This window comes from Pantherophis guttatus, chromosome 6 (assembly GCF_059756535.1).
Source record: "Pantherophis guttatus breed Tessera chromosome 6, ASM5975653v1, whole genome shotgun sequence".
Taxonomy (NCBI): Eukaryota; Metazoa; Chordata; class Lepidosauria; order Squamata; family Colubridae; genus Pantherophis; species Pantherophis guttatus.
In genome coordinates, this window is record NC_142068.1 from 46,432,334 (window position 1) to 46,458,503 (window position 26,170).

General features: G+C 37.9%; 1 protein-coding gene across 6 annotated transcripts; it reads right to left on the reverse strand.

Annotated features, from left to right (window-relative positions):
• Positions 1-201: 201 nt before the first annotated feature.
• Positions 202-24,648, reverse strand: LOC117678630 (solute carrier family 2, facilitated glucose transporter member 9-like). 6 transcript variants are annotated; one of them, XM_087872824.1, is made up of 13 exons: positions 24,292-24,603; positions 20,553-21,220; positions 18,834-18,932; positions 18,278-18,438; positions 17,305-17,429; positions 15,951-16,096; positions 15,203-15,335; positions 13,134-13,321; positions 11,113-11,223; positions 5,411-5,512; positions 4,852-4,927; positions 3,320-3,447; positions 202-2,458 (listed from the first exon to the last, which is right to left on the reverse strand). In XM_087872824.1, the coding sequence occupies exons 3-13, from the start codon at positions 18,876-18,878 to the stop codon at positions 2,210-2,212; spliced, it is 1,464 nt and encodes a 487-aa protein (XP_087728950.1). In that variant the 5' UTR covers positions 18,879-18,932; positions 20,553-21,220; positions 24,292-24,603; the 3' UTR covers positions 202-2,209. The 6 variants fall into 6 exon arrangements, with proteins under 6 accessions (XP_087728950.1, XP_034295820.2, XP_087728952.1 ...); XM_034439929.3 differs by lacking the exon at positions 20,553-21,220 and having other exon boundaries at positions 24,292-24,648; XM_087872826.1 differs by lacking the exon at positions 20,553-21,220 and having other exon boundaries at positions 3,379-3,447; positions 24,292-24,624.
• Positions 24,649-26,170: the final 1,522 nt, after the last annotated feature.

A 26,170-nucleotide genomic window follows, 5' to 3' on the forward strand; every position in this document is an offset into this window, starting at 1 on the left:
AAACTTTCATCTTCAAATATGATGAGACCATATTAAGAGCTGAATCTTCCATCCCTTTTTCTACACTGTCACAATATTATAGAAGTAATGAAGAAATAATTGAATGGAAATGTTGGTTGCAAATGGGCATATTTTCATGCATGCTTCAGTTGCTTAACTCAAATGTATATAATCCATATAAAGATTGCATTATGCACACAATTCTATTATTAGTATATATTTCTTTATTTAAGAGCAATTGCAGTATAAGTCATCTGTAGGGAGTCACAGCATCATTAACACAACCTGCCCCAAATATATCTGTAGGCAACATTACAATGGAAGTAGAAACTAATTGGACTTGTTTGCCTTATGATATCATGACATGTGTTTTGTAATTTTGATGTCCTCATGGTTAGAAATGATATATATCTTGTTGTGCCTGAAAGCTTTGGTCTCTATAAATTTCATATTTTCTTTCAACTATCCAAATTGTTGGTAGTCTTCATTGCACCTCATGCAATGAAGGTTTTAGATTGTGTGGCAAGAAAGAGTATTGCCTGAATTTTCTCCCAAAACCAAAATCCCAAATTCTAATATTACAAGCAAATTTTATATTATCCTGAAAATGGGGTTTTCCCAAATTATTTAAATTTAAAAGAGAAGGATAATGTTAGGTTTGTGAGATATTAGCATTCTTTTCCCACCCTGTGATATTTTTTAAATCATCGTGAATTCAATATCATATTTCTTTTGAAAACAGAATAACCTATATTTCTCCATTCTATGGATTTATTTTATGCCAAGCCATTTTATGCTAAAGCCAATTGCCTCTAGTCATTGGCCAAAATACAATAGTAAGGAAAGTCATGCCTCACAAGATCTTGGCAGATTTTAAATGCCATGCAGCAAAATGGACACTTACTTAATTATGGCACCTTCTACACAGCTGCTAACGTCTCCTTTGAAACCATAATCAACTTCTGAGTGTCCTCACTTGTCTCATTGAATGTCAGGTCTGACCAATTGTGAAGCACTAAAAAGTGACTGCTATCTGATATCTCACCTCTTCTTTTAATGGAAGGGAGAGAGGACGGGAGGAAAGGAGGAAGGTCCACCAGTCCATGGTCACTGCATGGGGAGAACAAAATTGCCTCTTACAACAGTTAGAGAACAATCATTATTTTAAATATTTTTATTTCTACTTTGTCTTTAACAGCTTGTTTTGCTTATTTGTGCATTGACTACATGCAGTATGTGTTCTCTTTAAAAAAAGCACACTGCTATAACTCTTCCAGAGTAGTCATGATATCGATATTTACAATGGTACTACATGGATGCCTTGCTGTAGCTGATCTCTGACTGGAGTCTCCGCTCCATTCCAAGTGCCGATATGGGGTAAATAAATAAAAACTGGTAAATAAAAACTGGAAATAGATTGGCATATCCGCCTACATGATAATATGGGGTGGATAATATGTTGTTGGGCACAGAAGGCCATCCAATGATGTTGCAATGGAATGGATACATGTTTCCCCCCTATTTTTGGAGGGGAAATATGGATGGGAATGGGATCAGGACATCTCTGAGATGCCGGGCGTCCATTGTTAGCTTACGTTAACCCAAATCATCATGTTGGGAATTTAAATTAAGTGTGTTTAAGGGTAGAAAGGAGTCTAGTATCTTCCTTGCTGACATTCTTTTCTTTAATTTTCCCCAAATGACAAGAAGTGGCCCAAATTGCCCTCAAAATGGCAACTTAGGGCATTTTTGTACTTTGTGGAGTTTTAGATAGGAATAAGAGGTGCCTTCTATTTTCCAATGTTTGAACAAAAGAAATCTGAAAAGTGTAACTATGCATTCATAGTTGGCTGGACCAGCTGTCTGCCTGTTATGGGTTCTCCATCTCTGCTGTTAGGTTTATAGAAAATAGGCATTCTATCCATTGCATCTGAAACATTTTCACTGAGCAGTTCCCTGAGAATATTATGAATTATTTTATAAAGAAATGAAAGTAAAAGAAAGTAGAACCTGCTAAAAATGAGAGGTGATAAGAGGCAACTTCTCTAGGTTGGAATGAGATATTGTTCCATTTTTTTCCACCAGATCTTTTTGTATTGACTGGGGAGGGAAAACAAGGAGCCAGGTCATCTGCCCTTGGCCAGTGACAGAAGACAGCTCATCAAGATGCCTTCCCCTGTTCAGGGAGATAAAGATGAATTGAAGAGCCTCATGGGAGATTCGATCCTGATCCAGAGAATTCCAAGGAGCTGTTCTCCAGGGCTCCATAGCCATTTAACTTGATCATCTTGAAAGAATCGGGCAAGTTAGATAAGAAGGTAGGGCGAGAGGAGGTGAAGAGTTGGCTGATTTCCATAAATGTCTTATTTTTAGTCTCAGGGATGATGAAATACACATACAGTGCAACTATAAAGCAGATACCGCAGAAGACCAGATAGCAGAAAGCACCAGCTGACATCTGAGATAGAAACAAGATTGGGTCAGAAGAGATTAAAAGAAACTGGCACTGGCATTTCCCACTGCCCATCACTTAATCCAGCCTTCCCCAGATACGTTTAAATTTCAGCTCTCACAATTCCCAATTAGTACGGCAATAACAACATAGGTTAAGAGAGGGTGAATTGGTCCAAAATAGGAAGAAACACCATTAGTACGTTGAATATTTAAAGTTATTTCCTTCTAACAGATCCTTTACTGCTTTACCAATACAGTTTAAGAAGCCAGGAAATTCTCTTAAATCAAATCAAATAATTAGTCCATCTCGCTTGGTGTCAATTATAGAGATAATTACAACTTTCTGGGAATCACAAGAGGACAGGAGTCTTTTTCCAGCCCTGCTTATTGGATGCCTAGGAATGATGTGCCATGACTGGCTCAGTTTTGTTACAAATTCTCTTCTCTGTAACTGAGGATGACTGAGCTCTTGTGATTCTCAAGAGACTCAGGGAAATTTGCAATGCCAAATTTGAAAAGATGGAGTCTTTGCTTCAGGACTAACTTGATTGGTGCTCCACTAGTATTTTCAGCTTGGTTAGAATCCAGACAATCTGTTTCGGTCTAGATAATATATCCTGTCCCCTACCAGTTCCAGCCAGAATTGTCTATGATGAAGTATGCTTGATATTGCACTTTTCCAACTGGAGGTTCCATTTACTAGTGGGGTTTGGGGCATGATTCCACACCTAAATGATCTGGTCCACCTGTTGACCTATTGACAGTTTCCAACTGCACTTATGCAGGCCAGTATACTAAGGGGACATAGTTTGTGAAGCATTATCCTTGTTGAGGGAGGCAATCATAGCTCCCAGACCTATGTTACCTGCAAGAAGGGAAACACAAAGCCGACAGTGAAGTTCGAGAGCCAGTTGAGGGACCCACCCACAATATAAGCTGATGGCCGATGTGACTGCTTGAAGAGTTCAGCTGTCATCAGAAATGGGACGCCAGCTGTCAGAGAAAGACTACGCTCAGTACCAAGTAAATTAGTCAGGGTCCTACTTTACCTGGCTCTTGGGAGGAAATGTGCTTGAATCAGACTCAAAACCACCCGCTGACAAAACTGGGACTGAAGACAGAATTTTGAGGGAGGGTAATATAATAGCATTGCTCCACAGCAAGTAGGATTGTCAGCCTAGTTGCTAAGGCAACAGTGATATGGTTATTTTCCCCGTTGTCCCTCCCACCCAGCACTTTCACATATTTGAGCCATCCCTTCAATAGCTGAAATTACAGAGCACTTTTCAAAGGGCATGAAGTGTCCCAAATTGTTTTACGAGTCAGCTTAGTTCCAGACTCAAACATGTAATACAATGCTGGTACCTTTAAGAAAAGTGTTGCCCTGGATCCTAATGCCATCCTTTGCCCTGATGCAAAAGAACTGCCCTCTTTTATTCAGCCGCAATTTAAACAGCACAACTGCTTTTTTAGAAGCACAGAGTACTAAAATGGTTGCGTATTTTCCCCCCCCAAGCCTTAATAAAAAATTCTACCCATGAAGTATTCAGAAAAACCACTGAATGAGCATTGCTTACAGATCACCCAGAGTGGGAAGAGAGATATTTTTATTTTAAAAGTCAGATTCATCATTGTTTGTGAACAATGAGCCATTAAAATCCTAATTAAAGATGTAATTACAGCGAATAAATTCTTGGCCGACAATGAGTTATGGATTTGTTAGAGGCTCCACTAATACATCAATTGGGTAAACCAGCTTCCAGCTCGTCCATCATATTTAGAGTGCTCTGCATTTGCCTCTTGGTTAGCAGCATGCCGAGGAATTGCCTCTGCAGCACAAAATAAAGGAGCAGCAAAACTCAGAGAGGCAACTTGCATCTTGATACTTCAAAGGCAAGATGTTATTGCCCTGAGCTCCTGAACAAAGGTGTGATATAAATTAAATGAATGAATGAATGAATGAATGAATGAATGAATGAATGACAAGATATTTTTTGCCTTGTTCTCCTGAATGAAAAATTGTCTAGAAATATAATAAATAAATAACATGAACGAACGAATGAATGAATGAATGAATGATAAGGCTGGTCATATAAATTTCTACGTTGTCCTGATCTTCTGGTAGTCCAAAACTACGCAATCAAGGTTATATTATCCCAATGTTAACCAATTCTAAATGCATTTAACAAAATCCTATTTAGGGCAATGCACATAAAAGAAAAGTTGTCGCTATTCATTCCATCTCTTCAATATACCAATTTATTGAGCATTTTATTAATTCCTTTCTTATTTTTAAGTTTGATGCTAATTGCAATTCTTCTGATGCATGGTAATATAGAATAAAAGTTTTTGTATCTTTTTATTCCTCAGATACTTTTCCCTGCTCCACAAACTTACCTGGTCCCATGCAAAATCCTGCAATGATTCCAATCACAAAAGCCACACTGATGTAATGCATCCAGGACACACTTGGCTGCAAAAATGACATCCAATTGTTGGGATTTGTTAATGTTCAGTGCAAATAGTTTTCTCTTAATCATAAAACCCTAAATCTCCTACTATTCCAGTTCTGCATTCTATAAGTCCTATTTGTAGACTCCCAATTTATTGTTTTTGTTTGTTTCGAGTGATAGTCAATGTTCTGGTGTCCTGGATCTAACTATTCTGTCCTCCTCTTCTTCCTCCTGTTTTGCAACTCAGCTTTTCATATTCTGATTAATATTTCAGAAATGGTAGGATTCTTTTGCATTTTCTCAGTTGTGCCCACTTTGGTGTTTTGCATTCATCCACCAGAGCTACTTTGTGTTTCTGTTTTAGTTTTAAGATAGAAAAAAGCAGCTCTGGGAGCCTTCGCACACACAAAGTCACTATGTCACCTCTAAAACCATAGCCTGAAGTGAAAATCAGATTCAAATTAGATTACTCGGTGTAACTCTATGCACAAAGATGTTTTTACCTGAAGCACCAGGGACAGGGTGATGCCAGCAGAACAGATGCCCATAAAACAGAAGCCAACTATGAGGAGAGGACGACGTCCCACCTTCTCAATGGTGAAACACTGCAGGAGAAAAATGGGCACAAGAAGGATATTGGCTCTTAGGTTTTATGTTTCTATATGCATGTATATGCTACAAAAGTCTGATCGTTTGGATTTTTAAATTAATTGACGTAATTTGCACATTTTGAACTCCGCCACATTTTTTTTTCACATTCTACTCTTCTCTGAATTTTGCAACAGAGTTGTCAAATTTAAAAATGTATATAGAAATGCATAGATTTGGGAAATATATATCCAAAATAAAATTGCATGCAAAAATGTAACTATTAAAGAATATTGCATAAAAAATAAAAGAACATTTTCTTGGAAATTAAATTGTAGAACTTTTTTTTTTGGCATTTTTACATTTCGTACTGAAAGGACATGAATACTGACTGCATCAACCAAATTTACATTGATACAGTACACACCAGGCAAGCATACTGGGAAGACACAACAATGCTACACAGAATTATTGCTAAAGAGTAAATGGAAAAAAAATACTATTTTGTGCCATGGAAAAGAGCTAGAATGTCAGCCTCTAAAATTCTACTCCCCCCCCACTTATTGTTGTTAGTTGCGAAGTCGTGTCCGACCCATCACGACCCCATGGACAACGTTCCTCCAGGCCTTCCTGTCCTCTACCATCCTCTGGAGTCTATTTAAGTTCACGCCTACTGCTTCAGTGACTCCATCCAGCCACCTCGTTCTCTGTCGTCCCTTTCTTCTTTTGCCCTCAATCTTTTCCAGCATTAGGCTCTTCTCCAGTGAGTCCTTCCTTCTCATTAGGTAGGTAGATATCAAGATCCTTTAAAAGAACAATGGGACCACTGAATCTCCTGAATGAAATATTCTAGGATCCAATATGCTTACTCCCTTAAGTATAATGCACTAGAATCAGGTGGCAAGGGAAGATTTAATTGAGGAAGTAGAAGTGAAAGCAACATTAGACTATTTAGTGCTAGAGTTCTTTTTTTAAGGGAAACTGAGCATAGTCCTGTGTGTATCTTGGATTCTAAAAAAAGTATATTTTAATAAACTCAAAGCAATTATAACTAGGATCCCATGACAGGAGAACTAATGTAAAAAAGGATCTCTGGAGAATAGAAGTCCATTAAGAGAAATAATGGACAGCAGAAGCAGCAAATGTGACTAGTGAAAATAGTCAGGAAATAGAAAAAGGGACAGATCACAAAGGGACAGGTACATAATCCAGAACTGAGGGCTATTGTTAACTAAGCAAAATCTCAGATTGAAATAAGGTTAGGAGAGGATTCTAAGACTAACCAAAAAGGTTTCTTTAGACACATTCTAAATAAACGGAAAAGGAAAGAATGAGTTAACTTAAAGAAAATGGGAAAATGCTAACAGGTAACAAAGAAAAGGCAAAATTATTCAATTCCTATTTTGGTTCAGTCTTTTCCAAAAAGAAGATATGTTTTCCATCAGGAAATTGTTCAACACAGGATAAGAGAAAGGACTGAACTGATCAAACACACAATTCCAAGCAATGGTGAGTTTCCTTGAGTAAGTAAGCTCTTACCTCCCTTGAAGAAAGCAATAGTGTAGCCGCTCCTTAAGAAGCCATTATTGGGAAAATTTCTCTAACCTTCTCATAGTCACTCATGCTAGTCATCTCTTGCTTGGATAATGCAATATGTTCCACATGGAGCTACCCTTGGAGTCTACTCGGGTGCTACAGATGGTCCAGAATGCAGCAGCTTGAGTAGTTATGGATGCATCTCAATTTGTCCATGGGAAACCATTACTTTGCAAGTTGCCATGGCTACCAATTGACTTCTCGGTGGAATTCAAAGTCCTAGTTGTCATCATAAAATTCTTCATGTATCACATCGTGGATAGCTGTAGGACCACCTGTGTCCAATTGATTTTGCTCATCTTATAGAGCTGGTAAACTGATGATGTTCCATGTCGCAACAATAAAACAGATGTGATGGGACCTCATAGACTGACCATCTTTCTGGCCACCCCAGGGGTGAAATGTAAAATTTGTTACTACCAGTTCTGTGGGTGTGGCTTGGTGGTGGGGGTAATGTGACTGGGTGGGCATGGCCAACTTTTTTTTTTTTTACTTTTCAAAGCATTTTTTCTAATGCTTTGAAAAGCCTCTGACGATCAGGCAACTCAGCTGGGATCGTCAGAGACTTTTCAAAGCATTTTTTAAACCACCTCTTCGGCCAAGAGGTTGCAGAAAAAAATGCTTTGAAAAGCCTCTGATGATCCCAACTGAGCTGCGCGATCATCAGAGGCTTTTTTTTTTTACTTTTAAAAGCTTTTCTTTGTTGGAAGAGGTTGTAGAAAAAATGCTTTTAAAAGTTAAAAAAAAAGCCTCTGATGATCATGCGGCATGGTGGGAGGGGGGGGGGTGCAGGGATTTTTGCTACCAGTTCTCCGAACCACCTGCCGCCATCGCTACCGGATCGGGTGATCCTGTCTGAACCGGGAGCATTTCACCCCCTTGGCCAGAAAGCATTCCCCTCTAATCCACATGGCTCTGACCTTGATGATTTTTGGGATGCCTCAAAGACTTGGTTGTCAGGCAGGCTACGTTTTAGGCTACTCTGTGATCCTACAGATATTTTAGTTTGGGAGATGTTTTCTTATATGTGGTGTTTAATGTTATTATTTGTTTTGCTTTTAAAATGTGTTGATTAATTTACTGTATATAACCAAGGCTGTTTTGATGATGAAGGTCTTTATAATCTAGAATCTTATTTGCCATTATGTAGAGTCCACTTGGATTTACTGTATATGGGAAATAAATGGCATAAATAAATGGTAAACATTATGTGTTAATTTAATTTTCCAGTACCACATAAATTACATCTAGGATACTGAAGGAACTAGATGATGTTCTGGCCAAGTATTTATGTATTATTCAGGAGGACTGGTGAAATGTTATGTAACAGCGGGAGAGCAAATCCCTATCTTTAAAAGATCCAGCAAACTATGGATCAGGCAGTCTGAGTTCAATATCTGGGAAGTCCATAGATCATAAATTGATTAATCTGTAAGCACCTTGAAAACAATGTATTAATTACCAGAATGGATGACTAATTGTATCTCATTATTTTGATCAGATAGTTTTCATAACAGAATGTGGGAATCTATATTATTATAATATAGCTTTATTTCAACAAAGCATATAACAAAATATTCCCTATATGCTGATTAACTAGTTAATAAAATATGGGGTGGATGGCATGACACATAAGCAGATACATAATTCAATTGTTTGAAAATATGACTGAACAATGCTCATCACTAGTCCTCGTTAAATTTGAGGAATATATTGAGTGAGTGTGCCTACAAGAATCAGTCATGGATATTCTACACTTAAAAATGTTTTTTTTCTATAAATAGTCCTTGACATACCGCCATTCATTTAGTGACCGTTCAAAGTTATAACATAACTTGTGCCCATTTTTCACACTAATGACCATTGCAGCATCCCTATGGTCACATGATCAAAGGATGCTTGGTAACTGGTTCATATTTATGACAGTTGCAATGTCCTGGGTTCATGTGATCACCTTTTGTGGCTTTCTGACACCCAAAATCAATGGGGAAGTCAGATTGACTTAAAAACCATGTTACTAACTTAATAACTGTAGTGATTCATTTCAAAATTGTAGCAAGAAAGACCATAAAAGAGGCAAAACTCGCTTAACAACTGTCTTACTTAGCGATGGAAATTTTGACTCAATTGGGGTCGTAACTCGAGGACTACCTGTATTAAAAATTTAATTGAAGTGATGCAGGGAATATTTACAAAATCTGCAGATAAAGAGACACAGAAGAATGTAGGAGTAAAAATAAAAACAGGTTAATAAATTAGAAATATGACTTGAAAACAAGATAAAATTGATCAGAGTCAATTATAAAGTTCCTGACATGAATCAGAATAGAATGACATATACTTGGCTTGGCAGCAATATTTGTGAAAACAATCTTGATATATATCTTGACTACTGGGTCTGTTTCTAGGCACTATACTATACAGTACAGATGGTTAATATAGAGGCATACTGGAACAGGTTCAGCGAAAGGCAATGAAGATGACTATAGGATTAGGCACCAAGTGCTTCTGACTTCTTGGATGAGAGGCAAAACATCTTCAAGGAAAAACAAAGTCCAGTTGCCGTTTGAAAAAGCATCTTTGGGTCTCTATTATATGTGTTCTAGTATTATAATAAAAATTTAATTCCTAACTGTAGTTGTACAAACCTTGTGCCTAGTTTGTGCCTGCCTTTGGGGAGTCTGACAGCTAAAAAGACATATGAAAACATTCTTTAAACACCTAAAAGATGTCATATGGGAAGTCAAGAGTTGCTCTCAACCATTCTAGAGTGCAAGATTTGGAATGACAGATTTAAGTTATGGGGTGGAAGATTCCAAATGAATATTAGGAAATGTTCCAACAGTAAGAACAATGAAGTGAGTTGTCCAAAGCTGTGGTGGGAGTTGTCCAAAGCTGTGGCAAAAAAACAGAAAGAGTCTGGTAGCATCTTTCCCAACAAACACATTTTTAAAAAGGCATAATCCTGATCTCCTTTTATTGCCTCAAGCAGGGGCTTGACAATCTTCTACCTAGGTTGCTTTAATTTGGATTCCTGCAGTGAAATTGGAGTTGGTGGTGTGGTGTGGAGGTGTTAGACTTGATGGCCTAAACAGTTCTTCCAAGTATAATCTATGAAGCTAAAAAGCAGCTGGGGGAAGGTGGGGGGAAAGGAAAGAGTCCTATTTGATTAGAATTGATGGAAAGGGACTGAGAGGTAGGGATCTGTAGATATATCGCTGGAAGGAAAGAAAGTCTAGACAATTAGAAATGGCCTATGGCATTATCCTATGATTGGGAAGGGATGCTAGCGTAAAGGAGATATCCTGGGATGCTGAGTCTATATTGCCAAGTTGGGAGAAAAGAAGCTGCCAGAAGGAACCCAAAGCAGAGAGGCTGCTGACAGCAGAAAAAATGCCTGTAATTTTATAACCAACCTCAGTGCCTCCATTGGGGGCCATTTTTGTTGGCACTCAGGAGCAATCAGGCTGATGGAGTGATGAGCCTGCCAGAAGCAGGCATTGCTGATGGGCAGCAAAGATAGTCAGTGGATGGAAGAGCTACGGATCTGTGTAAGAGGGAGAGAAGCATGGGTCAAACACAGGCAGCCCTCCTGGCCCAGCTGAAAAGCTGTCTCAGATCAACTGAAATCTGGAATCAAAGGACTAGCAGCTGTTAAATTAGACTCCCCTATTATAATAATATTGGGGCTTGGATTTTCAGTAATTTATACCTCTGCTCTAGCAAAATAAACAAACCAAATTCCCACAACAGGCATGCTTTTATATTGGGATTACTAGAGTTCTCATCCAAGTTTCTCAAATATTCCAGCTCACGTATTTCTAGAATCCCATAGCTTAATATTATTTTGTTCACCCAGGTTTATTTCCCTAGTTGTCCAGCTTTCCTAAGATGGCTGAGAGGTCTGGGAATTGTAATTCAAACAAATATGGAAGACATCAGGTATAAAGGCTGGGATTAATCCAAAAATCACCTAAACAGCATTATTTTTAGGGAGAGACATTCTACTCCCTACACTTACGCCTATTAAGCCAGCAATAACCTCAATAGCACCAGTGCCCACGGTAGTGTAAGGGATATCAGGATCAGGAATGCCAGCATTCTCAAATATAGCATTTGTATAAAACCAGATCTGTTAATGAAGAAGCAAAGACATAAGTACGTGTTGGTCTGATTTGTATTTAGATTTCATAACTGTTGGGAAATTCATTCTGAGAACAGCTTATCACAAATAGGAAACTATTATATAAGTCCAGCCAGTTTTAATAATACATACATCTATTCAGTTTTGTTAATACAGCCTTCCTGCCAGCATTTCAGGGTTTCAGGCAGGAATCATACAAATTTGTACAGTCTGGGAAGTGAACATGAGACTTTTGTATTCAAAGCATATGTTGTGTTACTGAGCAATGGTTTTCTTCCTGATATAATACTAATACCTGATTACATTCCCTAATATGATACTGATAATAACTGGCAAAGGAGCTGAAATGGTGTAATAATTAAAAGACTGGAATATTTTACTTATGAAGAACTGCTACAATATTGGGATCTGTTAACTGAGAGCCAAGATGTGCTAGGGAGTGCATCAGAGGTAGTATTCAGCAGGTTCTGACCAATTCTGGAGAACTGGTAGTGGAAAATTTGAGTAGTTCGGAGAACCGGTAAATACCACCTCTGACTGCCCCACCCCCATCTATTCTCTGCCTCCCGAGTCCCAGCTAATCGGGAGGGAATGGGATTTTTGCAGTAACCTTCCCCTGGAGTGGGGTGGGGATGGAGATTTTACAGTATCCTTCCCCTGCCACGCCCACCAAGCCACACCCACCAAGCCACGCCCACAGAACCGGTAGTAAAAAAAAATGAATCCTATCACTGGAGTCCATAATAAGATGTAAGCACATTGTGAAAATATGAACAGAGAAAAGGCAACATATTGCTTTATGTTTTATATTGCTTTATATTGCTTTCGATTTTATTTTAAACTGGGATGTCTTGAATTATCTAGGACCAGAGTGTTTAGTATATTTTAATTGGTTTTTGTTTAATTAACATTTGTATTACATGTATTTTTTATCGTTCGCTATTCACCGCCCTGAGTCCCTCAGGAATAGGGCGGTATATAAATTTAATAAATAAATAAATAAATAAATATCTCCTTTCACAAATACAATTGTTAGAATTCAGGGAAATTTAGTGAAACTAAATGGGAAAGCTTCACAAGAAAAGTATCTCCTCACTGAATGTAACACAAAACTACTGAACATACCTGAGTTATAAAATTCCAGATGACCACTAGATGGCTGGAAAGTGTTATATATGCAGCCGGGACTTGGTAGTCTTATTATAGTGGGAAATAGAGCTGAGCTACATGATCTCTTAGTCTGATTCTGTTGGCCTCTTATGTTCTTATACACCATAAACAGCATTTTCAATCTTTGAATAGAAATCAGTGGGCCTTAATTAAACTAGTTTGGGACTCTGGCTAACCTTAAATGCCTAGGCTTGGAAGCTAATTAGGATTGGGAAGTTGGAAAAATTCTCATAATATCCCAACCCATTCCCACAAGGTTACTTAAAAAGCTACATGGGTATCAAATCACAGGATTTGACTTTCAGAAGAAGAGACCTATCTATACTTACTAAACGTTTGTGTAGGAACATCACCCAATTTTTGCTTTATATATAAGTTTTGAAAATAGGAAAATTGTCCTAGCACATAAAGTTATTGTGAGAATCATTACTCCTAATTATTTGAAACATGCAATGTAAAATGGATTAATGACTTTGAGCTGAAGAAAGTCTTCTCAGCTATCTCTCGGATCTCTTGGTGGTCAGTGGTCTGTGCTTTTCTTTCATCACAAAAAAAGTTGGTAAAAATAGACAGGGACCCGAGAAAAAAGTTTGAAGTGGGAGAGAGGAGGGACAGGTTACAATCCACTTGATTCTGAAGTTAGAGAAGGTAAAAGAGGATTAGCAGCACCACAGTATTGTGACTGCACTCTAATCCCAAAGATTATGACCTAACACATTTGTTCTTACCGCATCAATTCCAGAGAGCTGCATACCCATGTTGATCACTACTACAGACAGTACTTGCCATCGCACAGAATGATCTGAGAGCAGTTGCCATACAGACACAGCTTTCACTGAGGCAAGTGAACGCTTTTCTTCCTCTATCTCTTCAATGGTATCCTGCACATTATGTTTACCAAGGAACAAGCTTAATGCTGTAGGATGAGAACGACAAGTTAGTCTACATTCCAGAACACTGCAGGATGGGTCAAGGGACAACCAGTGGACAGACTGCAACTTCCAAGGTTTTCTGGACCCAAGTGACAACATCAAAATCATTGTCAAGGGCAAGAGGCAAAGGTTGCAACCTTTCATGTTATATCTCTGCTTTGAATGTAATATAGAATAATATGCAGATTAATATAGAAATATGCAGATTAAATTTAATATATGTAATAAAAATATATTGCTCATAAGCTGTGAAATTCTTAAAGCTCCTCAAATTGGTGACCTCCAGATATGGATTTTAATTCTTATAACTCCCAGCCAACGTAGGAGCCGAAATCATAGGAATTCAAGAAATCAGGAAGGCATCAGTTGGGAGGTGGGGGCCTGACAGAATTTATTTTATTGTTGAGCCCATCATTTTTGGCCTGCTCTGGCAAAAAAAAAAAAAGTGTTATTGAACTAGAAGAATTGAATAGGTGAACCTGGATAACGTTGGGCCAGTCACCTTCTCTCAATCCTAGGAAAGAAGCAATGGCAAACTACTCCTGAAAATCATTGCCAAGAAAACTGTAGGGACTTCTTGGGTCTGAGAATTGGACATGACTGAATGAAAGGTAAAAAAAACCCTATAACCATCAACATTTCCTGGTCAGAGGTTGCACTTTGAGTGAAAAGCTTAGGGCCAGGAAAGCAACTCCATATGGTTTAATTTACATCATTACTAATTGTGTCTCTGTGTGTGACATTTATAGCAATTCAATATAAATATAATAGATATTAATTTTATCTTTATAACAGATAAAAAAATTATTTCAGTAAATGATTGTTATCAGTGAGGCCAACTCAAGCCTCAAATGCCAAAATGCATTAGAATGACCAGACGTTTAACGAAGCTGCACTTGGCTTTAATAGAGGAAATACAGTAGATAAAAATACGTTGCCATTTGAAACATTGTTAGGCGTTAAATTAATTCTGCTGCATTTTCAAGTGCTGGGTGATGTATTAAAGAGATGCAAAGGGAACCTTAATTACCTGAGAGCCAAAGAAGATTTTTTTAAAAAATCTATTTAAAAGGCTTCTATGTCACTTCAGTAATCACAACTCAAAATGGCTCATGGAAATAATATAAATATTAGAGAAAAACAACAAAAACTTTTCTGACAAACTGGAAACCTATATGACTTTTTGCTGAAAGAAAAAATAATATGATGATTTATGGGTTTTAAGATTAAAAATAATGTGTATTTAAAAAGAGGCTGAAGGAACATGTAACAATATTGAAGAGGGAGGTGACATTGTAATTATCAAAAAGAAAGTTGGAAGTAATTGTATTTCATTTTCCTGCAACTTGGCACTCCCCGGAAATGTTGGACTATGACTTCTATTATCCCCAGTCTCTAGACTGTTGAGGAAGATGGGCTTAGCATTTAAGACTATAAAAACCAGGAGCTCTTCAAAAAACACAATCTTGATAGTTTTATTTTGTTTCGAATGTAAGAGTAATGGAGAGGAGATCCAAAATATTGCATAATGTTCAAATGATCAGATAGGTTAATACTTGGTACTCAGTCAGTACAAACAACAAATTAAAATATAAAGCCCAAACCCCTTTCAGTATTTTGAACTTCTTCCATGTGTTCTTGGAATATAGATTATGTCAGTGGGCAATATTAACCAAGGAAAGAGAGTTAATGACAAAGAAGGCAGCAAAAATAATATTGTTCCCGGGCATCTCTGGAAGGTGTCCCTAGATGGTTGTCAAGTTCTCACCTGGATCTGGTCATGATAAAAACAAATGAGGCCCAGTACAATCTCTGTCCCTACTTGACATTGGTTGGGAAAAAATAGCAGTATGTGTTCAGCTTACCTTCAACAGCTCCATGGATATTATTTTTCTCAATAAGCAAGTAACGAGGACTTTCAGGAAACCAATTCAGTAGCAAGAGCTGCAGAAAAGCAGGAACCACCACTACAGAGAGGAAAAGAGGCCAATAGGCATCCTAGAAAAAAAGTTCCCAACAGAAGTGAAGAGTAATTCACATATTCGCTTGTTTAGTTATTAGCATTTGTCCCAAGCAAAGATAACATGTGCTGTAGATAGGTGTTCAAGATCTTTGCCCATGATCAGCTTTCTTTCTATAGTTGCTGCCCTTCATCCTCCTTCATGAACTGGATAGTATGACTGGATTATTGGAAAAGTGGATGCATAGGTAGAAATTAGAGTGGACAGAACAGCGTGTGTTATTTCTGGTGTGTGAAAAATAATGGTGTCAAGCAAGGCCAAAGTGAAAGACTGTATTTAACTCACAGGCACATATGCATTACACAAGAAATAAACAGCTTTATGAGCAGAAACATTGGGAAGCAAAGGGTTTTGTGAACTACTTGCAGAAGTTCTGTATGCTTGGAGAAGCAGGCAGCATGGAGAAACGAATTGGACTTCAAGGAAGCCAAGTCCATTTACCTTATCTAAACCAGCAGGAGAACAACTGTGGGGTAGAAAATGGTGCTCTTGCCATTTCTTCAGTTTACTTTCCAAACAACGGAGGGACTACATTTCACTGGGTGCTCTACCCTAATTCATTTCATCCAGAAAGTGAAAGTATAGCATTTACCTCCCCCAGAAGTTCTGGAAGGCCCAGGACTTGGGCAGAAAAGACCCCCAGACAAATGAAGATGCTTGGAACCAGGCCCAGGAATCCCCGGAGGTTCTTTGGGGCAATTTCTCCCAGGTACATGGGCACCACACTAAGACAGATGCCTAACAGAGGGATAAAAAAAAAGAAGGAAGATGATGTATTTTCAACATTTTTATAGCTGATATCATACAATATTTGATAATTTAATCCCATTCTGTAAAAGCCACATAGAGTTTCTTGTGATTGAGGTGGCATTCAAGCTGACAACTGAATAAACAAAATAAATAATTAAAAAGTCACCTTTCCAGTAAAAAGATAAAAATGTGACACCATTATAATTAGTTCATTATGGCATGACATTTCTTGGGAAAACAGCCTAATTCAGACTGCTTATGAAATGAATCTGCAGTCAATTACTTAGGAACATGGTAGTTTTTTTTAATGTCAAGGATTCAATTCCTGAATTAAGAAGGTGACATTTTTCTTTTCATTTCAAGACAAGCTCAGCAGGGAACTTTATTTGCAAATGAAATAGCTAGCTCAACCTTCTTCAATCTGCTGTCCTTCAAATTGGGCTGCAGTGCCCATAATTTCTAGTCAGTATCTCATATCACCTGGGAATTTTGGAACCTGTAGTCCAATATACCTGGAAGACACTAAGATGGAAACGGCTAGCGTAAATGCTATTTTGTAGCGGAGGCCTATTTTCTGGTTGCCAGAAGGTACAGAGCCCCAAAACCAGTACATGGGGTAAGAGAGGGAAAAGGAATTATTTTCCATCCAACTCTGAGACCTGCACATTTGTTGCATATATGCCCATTGATTTGACAATCATTTATTATTATGCCTACAGCAATGGTCTTTATAGCATTTAGGACTGCTTTCGTTCAGAATGATAATTTTGTTTATTTTCTTAATTAACTTTACATTTGCATAATGACAATCCTATACATTGTAACCACAGAGAAATCTGGTGCAATGCAAAGAGCGGGAAGACCAGAGATAGGCTACATATGTCTCCCTAAATTCTGCAACAGTTTGCAGCTTCAATAAAAGCATTCCAAACCCACAATGGGATTAAAAGATCAATGCTTCTATAAAAACATTGCAAAAACCAATCTGTGTGCTTGACTTGCTTTATGGAAACACAAGGGAGAAAGCATATTGATGCAGCAAGAGAGGTCCTTGGTGGCCTCTGAGCTTGGTTGTTTTCTTGCAGATGTCTCATTACCCAAACTAGGTAACATCATCAGGACTAGCACCACCAAGGTCCCCTCATTTTAACCCCGAGCTACAAATATTCTCCTTTATTAATGCAGCAAAATCCTACCAGAATGAATCCCTATGATGAAGCGCCCCAAAATGACCATTTCAGGGGATCCCAAGTAGCGGCTGAATCCCATTAACATGCCAGCCAACAGAACAAGGAAGTTGCTACGGATCAAAGTGCCATTCCTAGTAATGAAAAGACAAACATTTTAATTGTTCTCATATTTTTCTCTTCTCCTTCTGCCTCCCCAAAATTGTTTTACCATAATCCCTTTTTCTTCTTTATCCTAAAAGAGATTGGCATTCCCCTTTCTTAATTCCCATGAGGACTATTTATCATACGGAATGAGAAATAAACTGACCAGCCAAACAATTCACTATATGCGCCTGTAGCTAGTTTGATGACTCTGATACCAAAAACTTAGAGTAAAAAAAGAAGAGCTTGCTAGAGCATAAATACAGATATTGTTCTTATGACAGCATAAATGATTCAGAGAAACTTTAAATTAAATGCAGGGCATGTCTGAAAGGCAGGCAAAAAGGAATGGGTCAGGCTTTTCTCGGTATGTCAAGCTGATTAACTCAATTATCTATTTAATTATTTTCATTATTTAAATTCCTCCTTTAACAAAATGAAGTTCTAAGACAACCCAAGGACAATAAAAAGTGCTCATTTATCTTGAAAGTTAATAAAGAGAAAATATATTTAAATAATTTAATATACTATAAGCAAGTTTTCTTATCCTGGTAATTTTCTTATCTGTTGTTCTACAGCAAACATCACTCACAGGCAGAATAATGGGGATATTCTCCATGCAGAATGAAAATTGTAATTTAACACACTTGAGTGGGACGATCAGATTAGAAAAAAATGTCCCAGGTGTGGCAGTGATTTCAGGATACATCAGGATATTGTTACTAGCTTGCATGCTCTCTATGTATAATTGAGAATCGCTACCTTGTTTTTTATTTATTATTAACTTCATTGGTCCCCCATCTTACTACAGGGTAATTCTTGTTGGCATAGCTCTTACCTCCCATATTGGGTGACCAGAATTCCCACAGGAAATGACCCCACCAAGCCTCCCAGGGCAAAAATGGAGACAGTCAGGGAGTACATGAGGGTGAGAGGTCCTTGCGCCAGACCCTCCCCATAGCGTTGGTACCATGTTGCATTGTAGAAGGCTTTGATGTGCTGCAAAAGGAGGGAAAGGGAGACAAATAAGGAGAAGATTGCCACAATCCTAGCTCCACATTTACCATGGTCAATTTTCACAATGCCTGGGTCAACTGAAGGCCAGTGATGCCTGAAGGGGATAATATCAATCAAAACACTGAAGCACTGGAAAAAAGAAGAGAGCTAGCTCTTCTGTTAAGGTCAGGAAATGGAAAGGGCTTTCTGCCAGATCAGTGATGGGAAATCTTGATAGTTTCTGAATTGTAGCTTCATCAACCCAGTCAACAAAGTCAATGGTGAGAAATGTTGCGAATTATAGTTCAAGAACAAAAGGCCAATCCGTTGCACAACTGCATTGTTTTGCTTGTTTAGGAGAAGAATAATTCTGCTTTCCACCTTCTATTCTGTCTTACCACTGCTGGAGAGTTTACCACAGCCAGATTGAAGCCATACAGCATGGAGGACCCAAATGATGACAGGAGTGTAACAGCAAGAAGTGGAAAAGTCAGATGCTAGGAGAGACAAATAAGAAAAGTCAGGTCAGAAAAGGAAATATGTGATTTCTCAAAAGTCATCTTTAAGAGTCATCCTATGTAAGTCTGATGTCTTTTACATAAGATGGCATTACAGTTCCCAGAATTTCAGTCAGCTGGATCATATTATCTGAGGAAGACCTGTTCAAGCCATTATGTTTAACCTGAAATGGCACCAAGCATGTATTTTCTAGGTTGGCTATTATTGAATCTCAATAATTAAAAAATGAGAATCAGCAGGGAAGAATGGAATTGATTTTCCGATATACTTTAATTCTATACTTTGATTATGGAAAACATGGACAATAATTTACAAAATATGCCCTTTTCCCTTTAACACTGGCACTAATTAGACTAGGAATAGGAAACTACTGGTCCTCTGGAATCTGCCTTATATTGCTGCATTCAGTACAGTAGTTGGACTCATTTTGGCAGTCATAAGTCAACAATATCTGGAAAGTCACTGGATCCCTCTTTGTAGTGGCAAAACCCATAGAAGTCAACTAGAAGAAACTGTTGTTGATACGTAGGTCTTCTACTTTACAGAAGGCAAAGTAAATCTGCAGGAGGGATACCTCTATAGGTTCCCCTCTCAGAAAATGAGAATGAGGAAATGTTTAGACTCTTCAAAGTAATTGAAGATAATGGGATAGCAATTAGATAGTACAAAATATGTCAGAGGGAGGAATCCAAGTTTATTGACAGATGGTGATTGATCAACAATGGGAATTAGGCATGCCTCTAGCCAGTCTATAAATAGAACTTTTCCATTGTAGCTAATGCTGAACATTGAATTTGGGACCTAGAGAAAATGGACACACATTTACTAAATCTTAAATATCATAGCAATAGATTGTATTGTATATTTAGAATGTGATATTGGTCAAATATCTTAGGTAGAATAAGCAACTACTTTACAACTGATTTAAACATTTAATATTTGTTCTGTTATTTTAACCAAATGGATTTTCCACCTATCACCTGCCATCTTAATTCTGATTTCTAATAACAAATCATATTGGGAAAAAAAATCCAATCATAAACATACACCATGAAGGCGAAACATTAAAAAAGCATCAATGCTTCAATACAAATTTCAGCATCCAAGAGAAAAAAGAACTATGGGATATCAACTGCATAATTGTACAATAGATCAACCTGTGCTCTTGCGTTATCCTCAAAGTTTTCTGAAAAACCATTTTTCACTTTGTGTTGGAAAGGGAATAGTGACAAGGCAGGCAGATGACCTTGGAGAGAACCTTCTACGATAGGGTTTGCATGATTAGAGTTCTTTATTTTTCATTACCACCATTACACTTCAAATTGCCAGAAGACATGGAGCTGATCCCCAGGATAAAGCTTGAAAAGTAAAAGTCACTAATCTGAATTGGATCCCAAAATGAGAAATAAATAATAGAAAAGATGTGTTCTTTCTAGTGAAATTTCTGGTATTTGTGGGATCAACCGAATGCTCATCAAAATACACTGAATAAACTAAACTAGATGTTACAGATAGTGCTCAACTTATGACCATAAAGGACTGTCCCATCATGGTTGTAAGTTGCAATAGTTGTAAAATGGTTCACCCATGTGACTAACCTGATTTTATGACCTTCTTTACAGCAGCCATTAAGTGAACACTATGGACATGATTACTGTGATCCTTAAATCACAGTGGTTTGCTATGAGCCAGTTTTGCCAAAAATAACTAATTTTTTCAAAGGTTTAGATTCCTAAAAATTGTTTGGTGATTATGATAGACCCCTCCAAACTGAAAATAAATATGATTTCAGAATGACTGTATCATGTAAGATTCTTGAGAAATATGAAATTGACTTTTAATGGCTGTAATGTATTTAATCACATAATTTTTCCGACACACTGCATGAGTTCAACAGGGCTAAAAGTGTTTTGCTACTGATTTCCATTTGTACTCAGTGTCTGGTGCAACTTGCTGCAGTGTCCAACAATAACCAGCCAGCATTGATGGATTCCAGTTGCCCTGATATCATTTTTCTATTATGGCAATGTCCTGGTGAAACTTGCATCTACATTTTGAGGGAAGAAGTCCAAATGTCAATGCAGAAAATAAATCTTCAGTGCCTTTCATGGTCTTGTATGCCGTAAGAAATTTGTCAACCAGCTGAATATAGTTTGGTGCTCTGCAGTTGTCCCAAAAATTCTCAATTCTCAAATGCTTTCCAGGAGATTTTCTCTAGCTCCATCAACAGATCTTCAAACTGCTTGCCATTGATGATGTATTTGATCTGTGGACCAACAAAAATGCCTTCCTTAAACTTGGCATCAATTATTATTGGAAACATTTGTTTCAACTAACAAAAACCTTCACCTTCTTTGTTCATCACTTTCACAAAATTTTTCATTGGTCCATATTTTATGTGAAGTAGAGGCAAACATTTCTTTGTTGGGTCAACAAATGGTTCATGTGCCACATTTTTCTGTCCTTGAACCAAATCCTTTTGGAATGGCCATTTCTTTATAAAATAATGTAACTATTCACATATGTAACAAAGTACTTGGTATATAGAGCTGCATTCCAAGGAGCAGAGCCACTATTTTTAGATCTCCTCAGATATACCAGTTGTTCTTGGTGTACTGGATGTGCTTCAACAATAATTCCATGTTTTCGTATATTTCTTTCAGGTGTAAAGCATAGCCAACACATACTGAAGGATGTATATTACCATTGTGTAAAAACAGAAGATTTCTATAAAATGGTATGTGATAGGTTATATTACAGTTATTTTTGTGATTAGCAGCCAAAAATCTGTAAGATACATCCAAACGTGTTCAGGAAGCATATTCTTTGCTGTCCAGTGAAATCAGAAGTAAATGCTCTTTTTTGGCAAAACCATCATAAAATGCAGTCTTTTGATTGTGAGACAGTGTAAATGGCTGGAAATGTGGGCCGGTTGCTGAGTGCCCAAAATGTGATCACATGACCATGGGCAGGTAGCCATTGGAAATTTGGAACTGGAACTTCCAATGTAAGAATTTCCAGGGAGGCCTATTATAACTTCAAAAGTTTGTTAAGCGACCAGCCGTAAGTTGAGGACCACCTATACCACCCCATGAGCAATAGCGGCTTTATCTGCCTTCTCCAATATACTCAGGAGCCATAAAAACCTAAGATGATAGAAGGCATGCCTGACTAGAGGATCACCCAAGAGTAGCTCTAAATTGTTAGCCAAGCTCTGAAAAGCAAAATACAGCTCTAGTGCACCAGGTCAACTGGTAATATTTCAATACTGTATATTATTTAACCTTTTGGAAAGAAGGAAATGTGTATACTGTGTATACACATACAATGACAATAAACTTTATTTATTAAAAGATTTATAATGAGAAGAAATGGAAGAGAATATCACAAAAAGAAACATGAAAAATTGAACATATTTAACTAATACAGAACACTGGAAAGAAAGAAAGGGCCAGCTATTAGACAGGGGTTTAGCTAATATTTGTCAGGAAATATAGAGAGACAATATGTTTTGTAACATGTTTTATATCACCCAATTTAACACCACTGAAATTGCTGAGAAAGATATGCAGAAACCTTCTCTAAAGCAACTTCTAGCAGCTAAGATGGACCTATTCCGCCCCACCCCCGATGGATCCCATACATGTATACACCACAAGAGTGAGGATATTGTAAAGGGGGGCATTAAGAAAGGATTGATTATGCTTGTAGGTATAGGAGCATGCAATTCAGTCGAAGAGAGAGAATTAGTAAAAATACAACAAGACAAAGGAGTAAGATGGTGGAAAGGAAAATGACTTCTTCTTGCCTTCCTTAACCTCCTGAAATTTTGACTTAGTTTTTTCATGCTTGCCCAATATTTCAAGCCACCAAACCATTACTATGTGCATCCACATCTACTCTACCACTCCAGAGTTATATCAGGTTTCATTACAGGCAGCATATTTGTGAGTTGCACAACAGAGCAATGTGGTAACCACTGAACTTGGCCAAGAATGAATGCACAGTGACAGATTATTGGAGCTGCAGCTAATCAACATTCCAGGCTAAATGGTACCTATTAGGCTATATTAGTTCAGCTTTTACTTTCTTCATGGTTACCTATTTTATACCTCAGTATTGGCTTCAGAACTCTTGGAAGTTCTTAAAGTATGATAGTTCGGCCAAATTTGGGAAAGAAAAAGTCTCACCATCACTCATTATTAGTAGCAATAGCACTTACTTATATACCGCTTCACAGTGCTTTATGCACCCTTCTCTAAGTGGCTTGCAGAGTCAGCATATTTCCCTCAACAATCTGGGGGCACTATTTTCCCAACCTCAGAAGGATGGAAGGCCGAGTCAAGCTTGAGCCGATGAGAATCGGCTGGCAGTTGGCAGTCAGCAGGCTGCAATACTGCATTCTAACCACTGTGCCACCACAGCTCTTATATATTAATCAGCAATATATACATTTTTTTAAAAAAAAATCCTCCCAATGATTGAAAGAAAATAAATAGGGGATGAATTTAGAACAATGATGAATAACTTTTACCGAAACTCATTTCAACATTTCAACTCATTCAGCCACCTGTATGCAATGTGATTTGAAAAATCCCAAGGTTAGGGCATTTTTTCCAAAGACCTATTTAACAGCAATATAAATACAAATTGTTACTTCAGAGAAAGTGACCACTGCAACTGGAAAGATCTTAAATGCTCAAATCTACCATACATTTTGGTTTTAAGTTTTTCAAGCTATATCTAGAAGAGCAGGAAGCAGGGGTGAAATGCTCCTGGTTTGGACCTATCCGGTAGCGATGGCGGCGGATGGTTCAGAGACCCGGTAGCAAAAATCCCTGGCCCCCCCCCATGCCCAGCTGAGCCGCGCGATCATCAGAGGCTTTTTTTCTTTTAAAAGAAAAAAAATGCTTTTAAAAGAAATCAAAAGCCTCTGACGATCAGGGAACTCAGCTGGGATTGTCTGAGCCTTTTAAAAGCATTTTTTTTACAACCTCTTCGGCAGAAGAGGTTGTAGAAAAAATGCTTTTAAAAATAATAAAAAAAAAAGCTGGCCACACCCATCCAGTCACATTACCACCACCATCCCCCCCATCCAGCCATGTCCACAGAACCGGTAGTAACAAATTTTACTTTTCACCACTGGCAGTATTCCACACAACCCAGAACACAGAGTAGCTGGGAAAATAGCCTTGGCCTAGATTCTTAGATGGGGTGTAATTAAAATTCCAGGTGACTACTTCCAAAATGCCAGATCATAAGCCCACTCCCCCTTGAAAGGAAAAAAAGAATCGGGCAAGTGGCAAATAAAAAAGTGAAAAAATAACAATCACTTACCCTTGTAATCTTTCTTGGGAATGCAGACATGGGGCTGTTGTCCATTTGTGAAAGATAGCCCGGCGTCTTATGACTTGATAATATGATACAAGCTTGGTAAAAAGAAGGGGAATTGCCTGGTTGTGAGCTGCGCAATCATTTCAGTAAGTCATGAAGAGAATTTTTCGTGAGAAAAAGAAAGATGAAGACAGAAAAAAAATAATAATAGAACCTTGTAAATAAACTCCTAGCCCAGAGCTCCCAGCCTCTGCCAGATGACAAACAAGAAGGAAAAGTTATTTACACTGGGGCCAAACTAAGTAAAGAATGGGCGAAGGAAGAAAGATGCAAGATGGGGAAGAAAGTTCTCTTTTAGATAATTTAATAAAAAGAGGAGCCAATCACATGATGGACAAAGCGAATCTTATTAGGTATTTGGAACTGCCCAGACCACAATTAACTATCTCTGTGCTTGGATGATAGCTGCTGCAAGGAGAAGAATGTACTGAAGCAGTTTTTTTTTAAAAAAAGACATAGAAATAAACAAATATCAGACTCACATTCTAATCAACCAAACTTGATGTTTAGTCTGACCTAAATAATGTTGTCATGTTCTTTCTTACCATTCCTTGGAGTTTAAGCATGTTTCTTGACCTGTATCATTTGTGTATGATATATACAAACACAGTGATATAGTATGTACCCAGTGGTATATATACACACAGAGCACATCACAGCCAAATGTGAACGATGAAAATAGGGATGAAATAAACCACTTAGGTATTCCTTAATTTTCGATCTTGGATTATTCCATTTTGGACTATAACACCCCATAGGTTTCCAAATCATCTATAATCACAAAATCACATGGAATCTTCAAATCACTTCCTGAAGTTTTTTCCATCAACTGCAATTACTGAAGATTTTCCTTAATTTGGAGCAGGAAATTAAAAAAAAAAAATCATCATAAACATTAACATAAATCTTAATAGTCCTCCCAAATCAAGGAACAAAGGAAAATTTCACTTCCAGCTACATATGATTCAGGCTCACCACTTTGCACCCCTGACTTATTGCTTGTCTTGGCTGGAGATATCAATTGTAAATTTCAAAACTGCAGATACCCAGTACAGGCACAAAAAATTAACCCACTTCTACTTTAGATTTTTAAACATGGCAGTATTATTCAATAATATATTTTGTCAAGAAAACTGGAAGTCTGATACAGCCTTAGGCCAATAAAGGCTAGGAACCATATTATGAAATTTGTTCCCTCCCACTGCATTTATCTGAATTACACCTTGCTATTTTAAATCCTCTGACAGAGATTATCTACTTTAATACTGAGTGAGAGGGAAGTCTACTAATCTTGAATGACTTAAATTGAGGCAATTTTTCCCAGCTTGGACCCTCTAGATATGTAGGAATTTTTCACTTCCAGAAATTATAGGCAGCAGATCTGACGCAGCTGAAAGCACAGGACTAGAAATGAGGCGGCAATAAGGTATTTTGACTCCACATGTTAAAGAAACTCTTCCGTCTGGTCCTTCCTCAAAGTTGATAGGGCCCCATAGTTGCTGGCACTTTCAGAGTTCTTCCCCATGTAGCTCTTGATATTCTTTCCTCCCAGCCTATATTGCTTGGGAAATGCTGCTCCACAGTGTTCCTCTTGCTGGCAGCAGGGCCATGGCTGCTGCTCTTAGAGGGGTGAGGAATCTTGAAGCCCCATGACTTGATGGAAAGGGACAGTCTACAAGGGTGGCCTCAGGTGCCTCCTCCATATTCGTAGAATGTTTGCATAGATTTGCTCCGTTTCCCAATGGAAGCACTAATGTTTTGCATGATAATCTTGGCTGGCATTAAGAGGCTCTGCTGTGAGGTAGAGATCTATGCATCTCAG

Coding starts and splice junctions, on each gene's coding strand:
- LOC117678630 (XM_034439929.3), bottom strand. CDS start 24,336: ATGGACAACAGCCCCATGTCTGCATTCCCAAGAAAGATTACAAGG. Junction 18,933..24,291: donor TCCCAAGAAAGATTACAAGG/GTAAGTGATTGT, acceptor TGTCTCTCCTAG/CATCTGACTTTTCCACTTCT. Junction 11,224..13,133: donor AGCTCTCTGGAATTGATGCG/GTAAGAACAAAT, acceptor CTTCATTAACAG/ATCTGGTTTTATACAAATGC.